The sequence below is a fragment of the Nanorana parkeri genome, unplaced genomic scaffold (assembly GCF_000935625.1).
Source record: "Nanorana parkeri isolate BGI_ZX_2015 unplaced genomic scaffold, ASM93562v1 scaffold17, whole genome shotgun sequence".
Classification (NCBI taxonomy): Eukaryota; Metazoa; Chordata; class Amphibia; order Anura; family Dicroglossidae; genus Nanorana; species Nanorana parkeri.
The window spans coordinates 2,383,297-2,399,116 of record NW_017306285.1 but is presented as its reverse complement, the minus strand read 5'-3'; the positions used below and the strand labels follow the sequence as shown (position 1 = coordinate 2,399,116).

General features: G+C 46.4%; 1 protein-coding gene across 1 annotated transcript in view; it reads right to left on the bottom strand.

Annotated features, from left to right (window-relative positions):
• Positions 1 to 5,078: 5,078 nt before the first annotated feature.
• SLC17A9 (solute carrier family 17 member 9) overlaps positions 5,079 to 15,820 on the bottom strand; it is a 19,122-nt gene continuing 8,380 nt past the window's right edge. Inside the window, exons 4-13 of the mRNA XM_018559848.1 lie at positions 13,774 to 13,873; positions 11,651 to 11,781; positions 10,694 to 10,787; positions 9,790 to 9,886; positions 9,148 to 9,235; positions 7,557 to 7,591; positions 7,362 to 7,477; positions 7,074 to 7,129; positions 5,972 to 6,001; positions 5,079 to 5,284 (exon numbers count right to left, since the gene is read on the bottom strand). Of these exons, the coding sequence (XP_018415350.1) occupies positions 5,115 to 5,284; positions 5,972 to 6,001; positions 7,074 to 7,129; positions 7,362 to 7,477; positions 7,557 to 7,591; positions 9,148 to 9,235; positions 9,790 to 9,886; positions 10,694 to 10,787; positions 11,651 to 11,781; positions 13,774 to 13,873 (917 nt within the window). The 3' untranslated portion in view covers positions 5,079 to 5,114. The remainder of the gene's footprint in view (positions 5,285 to 5,971; positions 6,002 to 7,073; positions 7,130 to 7,361; positions 7,478 to 7,556; positions 7,592 to 9,147; positions 9,236 to 9,789; positions 9,887 to 10,693; positions 10,788 to 11,650; positions 11,782 to 13,773; positions 13,874 to 15,820) is intronic.

Genomic DNA, 15,820 nt, shown 5'->3' with positions numbered 1-15,820 from the left:
ATACCCCGCCATACTTCTATATCTCCAACCATGACTCTATACCCAGCCATACTTCTATATCTCCAACCATTACTCTATACCCCGCCATACTTATATATCTCCAACCATGACTCTATACCCAGCCATACTTATATATCTCCAACCATGACTCTATACCCAGGCATACTTATATATCTCCAACCATGACTCTATACCCCGCCATACTTATATATCTCCAACTATGCCTCTATCTACACCCCGCCATACTTGTATATCTCCAACCATGACTCTATACCCCGCCATACTTGTATATCTCCAACCATGACTCTATACCCCGCTCATACTTATATATCTCCAACCATGACTCTATACCCCGCCATACTTATATATCTCCAACCATGACTCTATACCCCCACATACCTATATACTGTATCTCCAACCTTAAATCAATTCCCTGCCATGCTTACATATCCAGAACCATGCCTCTATATACGCCCAGCCATATCTATATATCCCCAACCATGACTCTATCTACACCCTGCCACGCTTAAATATCCCGAACCATGCCCCTATGTATACTCCGCAATAGCTATATGTCCCCAGCAATGCCTCTATCTACACTCCGCCATACTTATATCTCCCCAACCACACCTTTATCTATAGCCAATCAAACTTCTATATACCCAGCCATGTCTTTAACTACAATGCCTATATCCTCAACCATGTCCTTATCCTTACCGCGCCATTCTTATATATCCCCAACCATACGGCTCTCTTTATATCTATCTATGTAAATGCTCGAGTGGAGAACTGGTCCCAGGGCAGCTGAAGACCATTTGGCTGGTCGGTACATAAAGCAGGATGCTTATGGGTCTCTTACAAATGCGTCCCGCTTGCCCCGATCATGGCAACACTCCCTCTATGTCTTTGAGACGAATGTTTCCTCATTTCTGGGATCAGGTGAACCAATTGTCTGTTTCATCATGCCCTCATCAAACCGGCAGAGCCTCGCACCAAACTTTGCCGGCTCCTTCCAAAGGCCACGGGCCAAAGTTGGCTTTTAATTAAAATGCACATTCTTTAATTAAAGGCAGCGTAACACATGAAGGGCACTGGCTGAAATACGATATGTGACATAGTCATTACCCCGCTGTTAATTACTAATTAATGAAGCTATTTCAATTAATGGCTTTCCTGCTGTCATCGCGGCTCTGACAGGCCTCCTAGCTGTGAGTCAGGAAAGAACTTGCGGGATGTCATGGCATCGCTGGAATGCCACAGAATGGGCCCGCATTGAATATTCATGCAGTTCTTTTCAATTAAACATAATAGAGACAACCCTTTCGTCAGACTACAAATCAAACGCACGTCAGGAAGGGGTCCTTTGTAACGACAAGAAGAATGTAGCCCCGGGCTCTTCTCTTCCAAAACTGAGAGACGGAGGGAGGAATGAGGAGAGGGGGCACAGAATGCAAGCTCTCCGGTCAAGACAACTTTCATCTCTCGAAGGGGGGAATGTTAAAGGGACACTCAAGACATCAAGAGCAATTGAGGCGCTGCCAACGCCATCTGGGGACCCCCCGAAGCTACAAAATGGATCTTTGAAGTGTTTTTCAGGATCTTTGGCACCATGCCAGTGTTGTTAAGCAAATGTTTCTTGTAATTGTGTTGCAAAGTTTCTTATGTGGAGATCCTGCCAGTAACAGCACTTCCTGTCTGCGGCTGACAACGCTATGCTGGTGGCTTGGATTTCGTAGCAGCGTTGTCAGGTCTCCCTGACCTGCCCGTTGGACTGCGAGCTACATCAGAAAACCTTGGCAGCCTTTTATCAGGGGGCGTGAAGACCACCATTGCTGTTGTGAAAATGCTAGGTGTCCGGCTGCCATGCTGACCTTCCGGATCGCCGTTAAAGCCTAGCTCTAGACACATTTTTTACATTTTGGATAAAGGTTTTTATTTCTTACATGTAATGAAGTTACTGTTGTGACCCCGCCAACACTGGTAACAGCCTATGAATTAGAGGTAGGCACCTCAACACTCCAGCTGTTATAGAACTACAAATCCCATAATGTCTCTGCCTCTAGGAGTCATGCCTGTGCCTGTCAGAGTCTTGCAATGCCTCATGGGATTTGTAGTTCCAGTGCCAAGGTTGTCTACCCCTGCTACAGAATGACTAAAGGAGGGGAAGGCAACCTCGGCACTCCAGCTGTTGTTGAACTACAAGACCTATGAGGCAGTGGCGTCACAAGGGGGGTGCGGCATGGACCGAGAGCCTGACAGTGTCACAATACAGGAGGGGACCCGGTGGCATACCTCATCCTGCCGGGTGAACGTCCCCTACTCTCTCTGCCGGCGTCCATCACCAAGATGGCCGCCGGCAGGCGTCAAAAAGACCACCTTGCATGCGCAATGACGTCACGGCGGGGTGTCACCTGGTCTCCGCCCCCGGGTGACACCCAGCCTCGGGACACCCCTGCCATGAGGCATTGCAAGACTCTGACAGCCACAGGCATGCCTCCCAGAAGCATGATGGTATTTGTAGTTCCACCACAGCTGGAGGACCAGAGTTTGCCTAACACTGCTATAAAAGGTTTATTTATGAATACACAGCGTACTATCATCTTAAGTAAAATATGATGCCTCCTGTTCACAGATATTAATTGCCACCTGTGTCCCTGTTGCACACACAAGGAGCCAGTCAGCTCATGTTCTGACAAAGAGCATGCCAATAGGAGGAGAGAGAAGAGTGGCAGAGAGATGAGCTAATCACTGTGCTGCTTCTCCTCTTGCTGTCCAGTCACAGGCTGACCTGGGCCCAAAGGAAGTGAATGATGCTTTCCTATACAGGGTTTATGTATACACAGCATATTAGAAATATTGGCTCCCATTCAAAGCTATTAACTGCCGTCTGTGCACCTGCTGCAGATTTTCCTTTACTTCCTGTCTGGTGTCATGGGGACAGGAAGTGGGCGGGGGGGGGGAATGGGCTGGAGAAATATTCTAAGTATGTTTTAGGTGTAACAATGTCATATATATGCTACATGCAAGCACATGACGGAGGGCACAGTGATCCAAACCAACTAACATCGTATAGAAGGCAGAGAGCGGAGCGTGGGCGCCCGGAGCTGTGAGCAGATGATGGCGGCTTCAAGGTCACGCAGCAGAATTTCCCCCTGCAGAAGCAGCAGGAGTACGGTTGAGCCCGCGCACTGCGCCTCGTCGCAGGTGGAGCGGTGCAGACACAAGGCTTTCAGAGCCAGGCGGCTGCGGCTCAACATCTGCTCGACGCTCTTCCTGCAGCAGCCTCCCGGTTCCGTCCGCGAGCCACCGTCCGTCTTTATCGCCCAACCAGCAGCCGCCCTTCACTGCCAAGCCGTACACGGGACGCGGGAGCGCACAGACGGCTCGGGGTCCAAGTGACAGGACGAGAGTGAAGTGCTTAACGCCATCTGTCCACTTGGCACGGGGCGCAGGCCTTTGGGAGCGAGCCATAGGCTTACATTAGCTCATCCTCAGAGCCGCGGCCTCTTCCATACGGTGGGCAAGAGCACAGCCATATGGAGTCAGATCATAGTGGAGGCTGGAGGGTAGAGATCTGCAAGTACCGGGGTTGAAGAAGAGCAAGGCATCAATCTGTGTCACATCATCAGACCTCCCAACGTGCCTGGAGGTGACAACATAAGAGGACCTCCGGCCAGAGCCTTACACTGTGTAGGTTCCTGGATTAGCGTAGGGTACCTGTGCCTAGGCCAGGGGTGGGCGACACCGGCCCTCCAGCTGTGCTTTAACTACAAACCCCATCATGCTTCTGGGAGTCATGCCTGTACCTGTCAGTCTTGCAATGACCCATGGGACTTGTAGTTCCAAAACAGCTGGAGGACCAGAGTTGGCTACCCCTGGTCTAGGGGGTCTCTGTCTTCACCTTTCCTCTATCCAAGATCCCTAGCCATATCTCTCGTCTCGGATAGGTTGGAAAGGGTTAAAAACCCCGCCTTTTCTAGCTTGCGTCCCCGTCGGGGAGACTTCCCTTCACTTCCTGTCCAGGCGACACAACAGGAAGTACTCAATGTCCACCCTCTCCGTTATATTAGAATATAAAAAAAAAAGAAAAGAGAAAACATTTACAAAAAGTTGACCCATGGTTGGTCCTTTAGGTTGACCCTTTAAAAACAAGGACATAACATTAAACATTTTATTAGGGTTTTAATACATTTGCATTGAATTGCCAATTGCACGTGTGTGTGTGTGTGTGTGTGTCTATATCTGACACAAAAAGTCCTCTCTAGTGTTAAATAAATTAGAATATTAAAATGGCTCATATGGGGCATCAGCCTTCAATATCATGGGGACATTTGTAATCTCTTCTGGCTCACACATAGGATCCTTACTGGAGATATGGACGGTACTCAACAGCTTATGGAGGTGTCAGTTTGGGTTGTCGTTGTGGAACCTTCAACAGATTGGATCTTGTAGGACTACATAATGGTTAGAACGTCTCCAACGGTGATTTGGTTCTTGGTGGTGCAATAACCCAATAGGGAGGCATCTCCATAGACTTTAGACTGGTCGTCATTTGAGGCCACCTCCTAGGTGTAATTCATCTTCAGGTCTCAAACTGAGAATTCCTCTGAGGTATCATCTGTTGAGAGGTCCAAACCTGAGACCTCCAAGACTGAGATTTGAGATTTCCATCTGCAAATCTCAGTCCAAGGTCTTTTCTGAAGCGTCGGATATCTTTTTAATCTCAAATCGGAGATTCTTGACCTAGACTGGGTCCTGCTCAGGTCTTCTCCAGGATGCCTTTGGGTCTCAATCACCATTTCCCAAGCATTGACCATCTTTAGGTTGCACCACGAGACCTCCGAAGGCCACATGCTGAACACTTCCTCCAAAAAGGTATGGTCACCTTCTGGGTAAGGGGACGGTTCCTAAACTTCTAGATCCTGAGGACAGGAAGAGGGCTCTCGATGACTGGGTCTTGCTCAGGTCTTCACCAGGATGTCCTTGGGTCTCATTCACCATTTCCAAAGCATTGGCCATCTTTAGGTTGCACCAAGAGACCTCTGAAGGCCCAATCCCGAACATTCCTCCAAAGTGATGACCACCTCCAGGATAAGGGGACGGTTCTTCAACATCTAGATCCTGAGGACAGGAAGAGCGCTGTCGATGTCCATCCTCTCAGTTTTGGCAAACTCCAGATAAAAGAGTAGACCCAACACATTCACAGCAACCAGCAGGTGGAACATGGAATCCCAAGACCCGGTGACGTCAAGGAGGTAGCCAGAGAGGTAGACCCAGAGGATTCCTAGGCCAGAGACACAACATTAGTGAAGAGTCAAAGCATGGATCACAGTACACTTCCAAAAATCAGACCTAGGGAAATACATTGAGCTTGTCTTGTTGCTCGTGGCAACTCAACTGCACTGGAAAATATCAGCTGCAACCTGGATACCAGGAGCAATCCGCACGGGATGTTTTAGGCACTACGGCATCCTAAGGATATGGGTTAACGTTAAAATTATAACAAGCTGACCTAAAATGTTAGGTACTCCAAACTATTAAATCATATAAAAGATATCTATATATATATCTATATATAGATATATATATCTATATATATCTATATATAGATATATATATATATATATTTTAATATAGCCTTTTTTTCCTTTATGTTCAACTGGTGATCCTGCCAGTAAGACACTTCCTGTCCTCGGGTGACAACACTTACTTGTCATACTGTCTCTATGGAGGAGCAATGTTGTCATCCTGGAACAGGGAATATGTTAGGACTATAGAATAGCCCTCCCAGTTCTTATATTGGGAATACAAAATTATTATATGGGGACATTGCTCTTGAGTTGAAATACATTGTAAGGATTCTCTAACATTACACGATCACTTGTCAGGTCACAGTGCCCTCTTGTGGCAGACATTGTATATACAAGCAACTATTATGCTGGTAAAAACCAGGAACCGCTTTACAACTTACCAAACACAGAGCCGCCGGTGTTGGCCACTCCTAAAAATACAAGAGTGGAGGGGGATTATTTCTTGGACTGGTTTATAAAATACTGACACAATAAACACAAGCATGCCCATTAGTCCCTGACATGGAGAAGCTTACGGTGCTTTTAAATGGCGGGAGGAAGCGAATACGAATATAGGAGAGCATATAACTCCACCAGGAAAGAAATGATCCTAAGATGGCAACTTCACACATAAAAGGGCTAAGTGTTGGTCAATGAGCTGGCAACAGTGCTGTCACAATACCGGCACAATATTGATTCCAGAACTTCTATTTGATACCAGCCGGCCCAATGTTGTGATTGTTACAATGTTGTATCTAAAAATTGGGAATACCCAATAATGTCTTTTTATCCACTCATCCCCTCTCTAGTCCCTTTGTAGTGTCTTTGTTCCAATGTTGTGCTTTGTGGGTGTTCTAAGACTCCGGTTGGCTACAAGCTGATCCAGTTCTATGCATGTTCTAAAGCTCTGATTGGCTACAAGCTGATCCAGTCCTATGCATGTTCCAAGGCTCTGGTTAGGTACAAGCTGATCCAGTCCTATGCATGTTCTAAGGCTCCGATTGGCTACAAGCTGATCCAGTCCTATGCATGTTCTAAGGCTCTGGTTAGGTACAAGCTGTTCCAGTCATATGCATGTTCTAAGGCTCTGATTGGCTACAAGCTGATCCAGTCCTATACATGTTCTAAGATTTTGACTGGATACAAGCTGATCCAGTCCTATGCATGTTCTAAGGCTCTGATTGGCTACAAGCTGATCCAGTTCTATGCATGTTCTAAGGCTCTGATTAGCTACAAGCTGATCCAGTCCTATGCATGTTCTAAGGCTCTGCTTGGCTACAAGCTGATCCAGTCCTATGCATGTTCTAAGGCTCTGCTTGGCTACAGGCTGATCCAGTCCTATTCATGTTCTAAGGCTCTGCTTGGCTACGAGCTGATCCAGTCCTATGCATGTTCTAAGGCTCTGATTGGCTACAAGCTGATCCAGTCCTATGCATGTTCTAAGGCTCTGATGGGTCACAGGCTGGTCCAGCCCATAATCATCAATACTCAGTATGTACTCACCAAACAGGAATCCAGAGCAGGATGGAGCAAGGTCCTGAATGTTGATGGTTAAGCCGCTGAGAAATAGATGGATATATAGAGAATTATCATTAAACTGCTTATTCCAAAATTGCAGAATATAACATAACAGGAAAAATACTTGGGGCATCTAAAGAGGATGTTACTGGGAAGTGTGGCCGGTACTGGGATGAAATAAGCATGAGCATTTTTTAATGTTTGTCCTCCCAATAGCCAAAATTCAGTAAATCATGTGACCTTGCACGGTCCAATCGCAGCAGCTGTCCTCACCTATGGTTGAAGGTTTGCAGGGCCACTGCCACTGAGATAAAGACCATGGCTTGGCTGAAGCTTCCAGATTGTCCCAGCAGGAAGATGAAGATGCTGGACATTCCCATTCCTATAACCTGCAGAGACAATAGGGACTGTTAGGAGGGGGGAATTAAGCTGCGTTGGTCTATATAGCAAATAACGGTATATTGGTACCTCCATGAGCTTCCGCACAAAGATGGGTTTATATCCTAGTGAAGAGAAGAGAGGCGGAGTCACTTGTACATCTCAGAAGACCAATGGCATCTTCATACAGTAGAGCTTAGTGGTCATCTGTCTTGCAGTGCTGGGGTTCTACCTTCAAATCCCACCAGGAACACTATCTGCTTGGAGTCTATACTGTCCCCCCGTGTCCTATCACAGTCCTCTAAATGGATTTAGCCCAGATTGACTCAATGTATAAATCCAGCATGAATAGGTAGATTGTAAGCTTCTTTATGTCAGGGGTTGATGTCAATGGGTCTATGAGATCTCCTAAAGTGACCCTGTCAGGTTATAAAATAAACCCTTCAATAGGAGATGTGTGACATTCACCTCTTTGGTGGCCCAGGTCTTCTACCTCCCCTCCATTCCAGAGCTGCAGCCTTCATAAGACTCTTTGCTATTCAACACTTCACTGAGTGCATGTGTCCCCCAAGCTGCGCCATGGTTCAGTCCTCTGATCCCTATGTTACTACACTGTTGTAGGAGGTTGGAGGAAGGAACCATAGCATGAGAAGGGGGGCACAGAGGGTCTGACAGTCCTAGAAGCACCGAAAGCTGAAGAGTCTGACAGAGGCTGCAGGTCCACAACAGAGGGGAGATGAGAGACATGGGCCAATGGAGAGGTGGGTATAATGCTGAAGAGTCTGACAGAGGCTGCAGGGCCACAACAGAGGGGAGGTGGAAGACACGGGCCAATGGAGAGGTGAGGATAATGTTTCTTCTATTGCAGGGAACTTTCATTGGGATTATTTCTTCACCTGATCGGAGGCTTTTGCAGCCTCCCATTCTGAAAATGCTGCTTGCCTGGCGTTTATCCCAATCTTCTACCCATCAGATTGCCAATACCAATACCAGACTGCAGCCGAGGGTCAATCTGACTTGGTTACTTAATACGTTGACAGTCAGGAGGTCTCCAATGTGGTCACTTACCGCTGACAGCTGGGAGGTCTCTAACATAGTTACTTAGCACACTGATGGCCACGAGGTTTCCAACAAGGTCACTTAGCACACTGATGGCCAGGTCTCTAACATGGTCAATTAACGCACTGACGGCAGGGAGGTCTCTAACATGGTCACTTACCACTAACAGCTGGGAGGTCTCTAACATGGTCACTTACCACTAACAGCTGGGAGGTCTCTAACATGGTCACTTACCACTAACAGCTGGGAGGTCTCTAACATGGTCACTTAATACATTGACAGCTGGGAAGTTTCCAACGTGGTCACTTAGCACAGTGATAGCCAGGGGGTCTCTAACATGGACAATTAACACAATGACGGGCGGGAGGTCTCCAACAGGGTCACTTAACATGATAATGGCCAGGAGGTCTCCTATATGGTCACTTAGCACATTGACAGCTAGGAGGTTTCTGACTCCGTCACTCACCACACTGATGGTTGGGAAGTCTCTAACATGGTTACTCAATACATTGAAGGCTGGGAGGTCTCCAACTTGGTCACCTAACACATTGACAGCCAGGTGGTCTCTGACTCGGTCATTTACCACACTGACAGGTCCTCTTTAAAGCACTGGAGGTCTTACCTGTTTTAATGAGGTGGTCTGTTAGGCGGCCGCTCATTAAAGCAGCTGGAATGGCAATGAGCCAAGGCACTACATTGAATACCAAGCCCTGGAAAAGAAGAGGAAGAGAGTCATCCCGGGGCATAGCCGTGTTGTCTTTGTTGGTCAATGAGGAGTTAATTGAATGACTGCAACAGGCAAAAGCTGCAACTGCATGGTTCTCGGCATCATTGCTTTAAGAGATTTCAAGTTGTATTAAAACAGAACTCTGCCATGTATTGCCCCTAAAAATTACCACAAAAAGCCATTTATGTGATAAACAAATCGGGGCCCATTCACATCTACGTGCTTCAATGCACTTCAGCTCCCACTGACAACCAATATTAAAGCAGGGTGACACAGACAACACTTTCTTCTGTGTTCCTGATTTGCCAACCAGCTGTGCAGACTGAAAGCTGTAGAAACAGAGCAAAACGGCCATAGGTTATACTTAGATATCTGAGCAGATGTGCAGCGAGAAACCCAAGAGCTTAGACTGGGGTTCTCCTTTAAATTGAGGGCGCAGTTCTAACATTCGGCCAGAAGGTGGCACATGGCGATCACAGAATGCAACTTCCAAACTTTAACCGGCTCGGATATTAGATTTTCTGGCACGTTGCTCACCTTGGACTCGGGGAATCGATTCTTGAAGAAGATTGGCACCCAAGAGAAGAGGGTGAAGGCGCTGCTGGCTACGCTGACCTGCCCGACTATCACAGCCCTAAGGATACAACAGGTAAGAGTTACAATTACAATCAGCGACTCCGTGGGTTTGCACAATGAGACTGTCAGCAATAATTAAAGCCAACCACACACGTTACAATCCAAATTGTACAGTCCCCTTTAAGCTCACCACCCAAGTTACAATCCAAATTGTACAGTCCCCTTTAAGCTCACCACACACGTTATAAACCGATTGTACAATCTCTCTTAGCTCTACCAACGAGTATATAGTGAAAGAGCCAAAATTATTGGATAATCTAGGTAGGTCCTCATTGGGGATAAGCTCAGGTTTGGACTGGACCTGGTCTGAACCTGATCTCCTCTAAGCAAGTAAGTCCTGCTCAATCAGCTGCGGTCAGGGGATTTCCCACCCCACAGCTGCACATAAAGGGGTTGTGATGCAGGCGCTGACATCATTGACCTTACATGGCCTTATTGGGTAAATGGCATTGACCGAATATAGCCATGTGGCCATATAAGCCTGACAACATCACTGCAACCCGCCCCTTTGTATGCATGTAAGTCATGCCTGTCAGAGTCTTGCAATACCTCATGGGACTTGTAGTTCCTCAACAGCCAGAGTGCCTAGGGTTGCCCACCCCTGATCTACAATTTGAAAGTCCCAGGTTGGTGATAGCTTTGCTTTAGAGAAGCGCTATGATAGGTGGAAGGGTTTCCAGTAGGCTAGTCTATGGAAAATTGACAGATATGTCCTGTTTTACAGCGCTCTCACGGGGGGCGTGGTTGTTTTTTTTTTATATTTGTGGGAGTGTGTGCAGGAAATTGAGTCTATATATACACGTACCAGACGGGAGCCTTCTTCAGGAGGTGTCTCCAGGGTATGTTGGTCTTGGCCGATGTAGTGAAGCTTCTGCTCAGGTCAGAGAACAAAAATTTGTCTGAGAAAGAAGAAATAATAATTACATGGAGCAGCGGACTCATATCTCACCCATTAACCTCCATCTTCTTTTACTTATCATGGTCTGATTGGACATAGGCGTCCTGAACTTTGCTGCATCCAAGTACCAGGGGGCCCCGTTCTTTTCACAATTCAAAAGTGGCATTTTTTAGGGCAGTGGTACTAAAGAAAGCTGTCGATGGCAGATTTAGGCTCGCCATACACTTTGCAGTCTGACCATACAATCAAATTTAGATCTACCAAACCTATGTAATATGAGGACTAGGGTTGAGCTCAGGTTTGGAGCGAACCCAGGCCAAACCTGAGCTCCGAAAACTCCTTCCACTGCCACCCAATCAGCTGAGGCCAGGGAATTCCTCACCCGCAGCTGCATGTAAGCAAAGTGCGGGATGCAGTGATGGTATTGACCTTATATGGCCACATGGCTATATTTGGTCAATGACATTTACCTAATATGGCCATATAAGGTCTATGTTGCCATATAAGGTCAACACAAGCATCACAACTCCTTTATGTGCAGCTGTGGGGCGGGAAATGCCCTGGCCGCAGCTGGTTGGGAGGTTGGTCCCATGGCACTTCCTTCCTTAGAGGGGCTCAGGTTCAGAGCGGGTCCAGTCCAAACCTGAGCTCATCCATAATGAGGACCTACCTAAATAGATACCTACAAAGAGAGGGGGTAATTCTCCTCATTGGGGACACAGTCAGCAAAATCCCAACAGAGGTCCCAGCCCTGCCTCGCTCCATCCAAAACTAGAGACATGGTTGACTGGGACCATCAATTGCCATTCAAACTCCAGGTTTCCTTTTATCACTCCAACTCAGGAGGAACCTCAAGTGACTTACTTTTCTCCTTCAGTATGTAGGTGCCCAGGCAGTAGGTCCAGGCCAGGGCGAGGAATCCGGCAAAATAAAAAACATACTCCCAGCCGTACCAGTCCTGAAGAAGAGAACCAGCTCCTCCAATCAGCAGTGTCCTGCAGCAGCGAGAGAAAGAGAATGCGGCGATAAACACACAATATTTCGGCTTACCAGTCCTTAGGTGTGGCGGCTGCATTTGTTTCCTAGTGATGCTAGGAAACTTCCTAGGACACTTCCTGTCCTAGGGTGACAACACTCACTCATGCTACTTTATAGAGGAGTCATCCTTGAAAAGGACTACAGAACACCTCCTCCTCTCACATTCAAATAACATACAGTGTGTGCACAATTATTAGGCAAGTGAGTATTTTGACCAAATCACCATTTTTATGCATATTGTCCTAACGCCAAGCTGTAAAAACGTGAAGACTTATTGGATGTCAGCATATCGGGTGATGTGCGTTTGTATAATGAGGGAGGGTGTGGCCTTAGGAGATCAACGCTCAATATCAAGGTGTGCATAATGATTAGGCAGCTTCTTTTCCTCTGGCACAATGGGCCAAAAAAGAGATTTAACTGATTCTGAAAAGTCAAAAATCTTTCAGAGGGATGCGGCACTCTTGCTAAGATATTGGGCCATGATCACAGAACCATCAAACGGTTTGTTGCAAATAGTCTACAGTGTTGCAAGAAACGTGCTGGAAAAGAAAGACGCAAATGAACTGGCAAAGATTTGAGAAGAATGAAACGTGAAGCTCCCAGGAACCCATCATCCTCCAGTGCTGTCATATTCCAGAACTGCAACCTACCTGGAGGGCCCAGAGGTACAAGGTGTTCAGTGCTCAGAGACATGGCTAAGGTAAGGAAGGCTGAAACCCGACCACCACTGAACAGGACACAGAAGTTGAAACGTCAAGACGGTGCCAAGAAATATCTGAAGACTTCTCAAAGGTTTTATGGACTGATGAGATGAGAGTGACTCTTGATGGGCCCGTGGCTGGATCAGTATTGGGCACAGAGCTCCACTTCCACTCAGACGCCAGCAAGGTGGAGGTGGGGTACTGGTGGTATTATTAAAGATCAGCTAGTTGGACCTTTTCGGGTTGAAGATGGACTCAAAATCAACTCCCAAACCTGCTGCCAGTTTTTAGAAGACACTTTCTTCAAGCCGTGGTCCAGGAAAAAGTCTGCCCATGGTATGTATACAGGACAATGCTCCATTGCATGCATCCAAGTCCTCCACTGCGTGGCTAGCCAGTGAAGGTCTTAAAGATGAAAGAATAATGACATGGCCGCCTTCCTCACCTGACCTAAACCCTATTGAGAACTTGTTGTACGGGAGATTTACGGTGAAGGAAAACAGTGCACTTCTCTGAACTGTGTCTGGGGGGCCGTGGTTGCTGCTGCACATAAAGTTGATGGTCAACAGATGAAGAAACTGACAGACCCCATGGATGGGGGGCTGAGGACTGGCAGACCCCATGGATGGGGGGCTGAGGACTGGCAGACTCCATGGATGGGGGGCTGAGGACTGGCAGACCCCATGGATGGGGGGCTGAGGACTGGCAGACCCCATGGATGGGGGGCTGAGGACTGGCAGACTCCATGGATGGGGGGCTGAGGACTGGCAGACTCCATGGATGGGGGGCTGAGGACCGGTATTGGATATATTGGTCACTGATTTTGTGTTTGAAAATGTCAGAAATGTTTATTTGTAAATTTTGAGTTGTTTGTTTCTTATTCTCACTGTAATAGATACAAATAAACAAGTGAGACGGGAACATTTTCCTTTTCCTTTTAGTTGTATAATAATCCCGCCCACTAATAGTTGCCCAATAAATGTGCTCACCTAAATATTCTCCTAGGAAAGCCAAAACCTCACTTTTACTTTCTTCACTATTCAGCTTTATGAACATTTTGGATCGACGGAGAGCTCTGGATTTGTTCAATAATGAAATGAATCCTCAGAACTACAACTTGCCTAATAATTGTGCACGCAGCGTAGTTAGAAGAGAAATGACAACATCGGTGTCCTGAGAATCGGAGAGTAAGAGAAGCCGAAAAGGAAACGCAGATGACAGAAGACAGATTCCAATGGTCCAGCTTACCCGCACTGGGAGCCGCAGCCGACAAAGCTGCAGAAGAAGCCGCGCTCCTTGTCACGGACTCGCTTAGCGAACACGCTGCTTAAGGCCGGGAAGTGAACTCCTAGAAGATGAATACAAAAAGTATGAGACCGGTGTATAGAAATGACGGGGATCGGTCTTTGTGACGTCACTTTAAGGCCTCATTCACACTTCCGCTCGTATACGCACGTACGTGCGTATTGTACCGTATGCAACACATGCAAATAAATGGCTCCATACACATAGCCGCGTATGGAGCCGTATATTTGCGTAGCGTATATATGCGCAAAAACAGATATCAGAGCGTATATAAGCACGTATACGCACATTAAAAATTCCATTACGAGTGCTGCATTCTGGGATTGCATATAGTGCACGCATATACGTGCATAGACGCTCGTATATATGCGCATAGACGCTCGTATATACGCAATATACAATTTTGCTTGCGTTGTGTGTGAATGAGGCCTAACGCTCAACTGAAAAAAAAACAAAGACGTTGAACACTTTGCACATCATAAAGAAGAACCCCGAGCTGTAAAAATGTCAGCATGGGACGAGGAATGTCATTACATGCATTACATCTACCTCTGCTGGGCCAACATTTTCATCTTCCTGCTCCAACACTGGTGGCTGGTACACTTTATAGGGAGTCAGTGGTTGGAGGAATCCCCATAGACTACTAGAAGGGATTATTCTGCCTTTCCTAGTTGACTGTCTGAGATCACATGGACATGGATGGATAATTGGATGGCTACACTATAATTCGTTTAAGGAGCCAGTGGTCAGAGAAATCTCTATAGACTTCTACACGGGATCATTCTGCTTTCCATAGTTGGCTGTCTGGGATCACATGGACATGGATGGATGAATGCATAACTCTATAAGGAGCCATTGGTCAGAGAAATCCCCATAGACCTCTATAAGAGATCATTCTGCTTTCCATAGTTGTCTACCTGGGATCACATGGACATGGAGGGAGGGATCATTGGATGGATGGTACTAGAGCTGCAACAGTTATTCGATTAAGTCGATTAAAATCGACGATGGAAAACGTTGTCAACGTTTTCCATCGTCGATTCGTCGGCTAAAATTACAAATCCCAGCAATAGTACATTATAGTATAATGTACTATTGCTACATTCCTCTATAGCTGCTGGTATTCTGTACTGCGCCGCTGTATAATGTACTATATTGCACACTACACTCTTTTTTTACTTCCACCGCGCCAAGCTTGCTCCCGTGATGGACTACAATCTCAATAGAAACTAGTAGTCCATCACTGGAGCCTTTTTTTTTTTTTTTATCCGATTAATCGAACTTAATAATCGGCTAACTAATCGATTATGAAAATAATCGTTAGCTGCAGCCCTAGATGGTACACTTTAACTCTATGGGGAGCCAGTGGTCGGAGAAATCCCCATAGACTTCTATAAGAGAGCATTCTGCTTTCCATAGTTGTCTACCTGGGATCACATGGACATGAATGGAGGGATCATTGGATGGATGGTACACTTTAACTCTATGGGGAGCCAGTGGTCAGAGAAATACATTTGTATTTCATACATCCACATTTGTATAATACATACATCCACATTTGTCTTCCTGGGATCACATGGACCTAGGTGGATGGAGGGATGAATGCATAATTGGATGGATGGTACACTTTAACTCTATAAGGAGCCATTGGTCGTAGAAATCCCCATAGACTTCCATAAGAGATCATTCTGCTTTGCATAGTTGTCTATCTGCGATCACATGGACAGGGATGGATAAATGGATAGAGGGATGGATGGAGGAATGAATAAATGGATGGATGAATGGACAGATATGAACATGGGATGTTGTGCAGGGGTGAACCAAACTGAACTTAACCAAATGTAGGAGCTGCCTGCTTCTAGCAGTTTGCGATCTGTTTCCCTGAAGACTACATGAGTGCAGTGTGTTAGTGAACTCATACTTTAAATTTGCCACTTTGCCCATTCATGCAAAATGATAGGTTTCATTATTAATCCTGACCCAAAAGCCC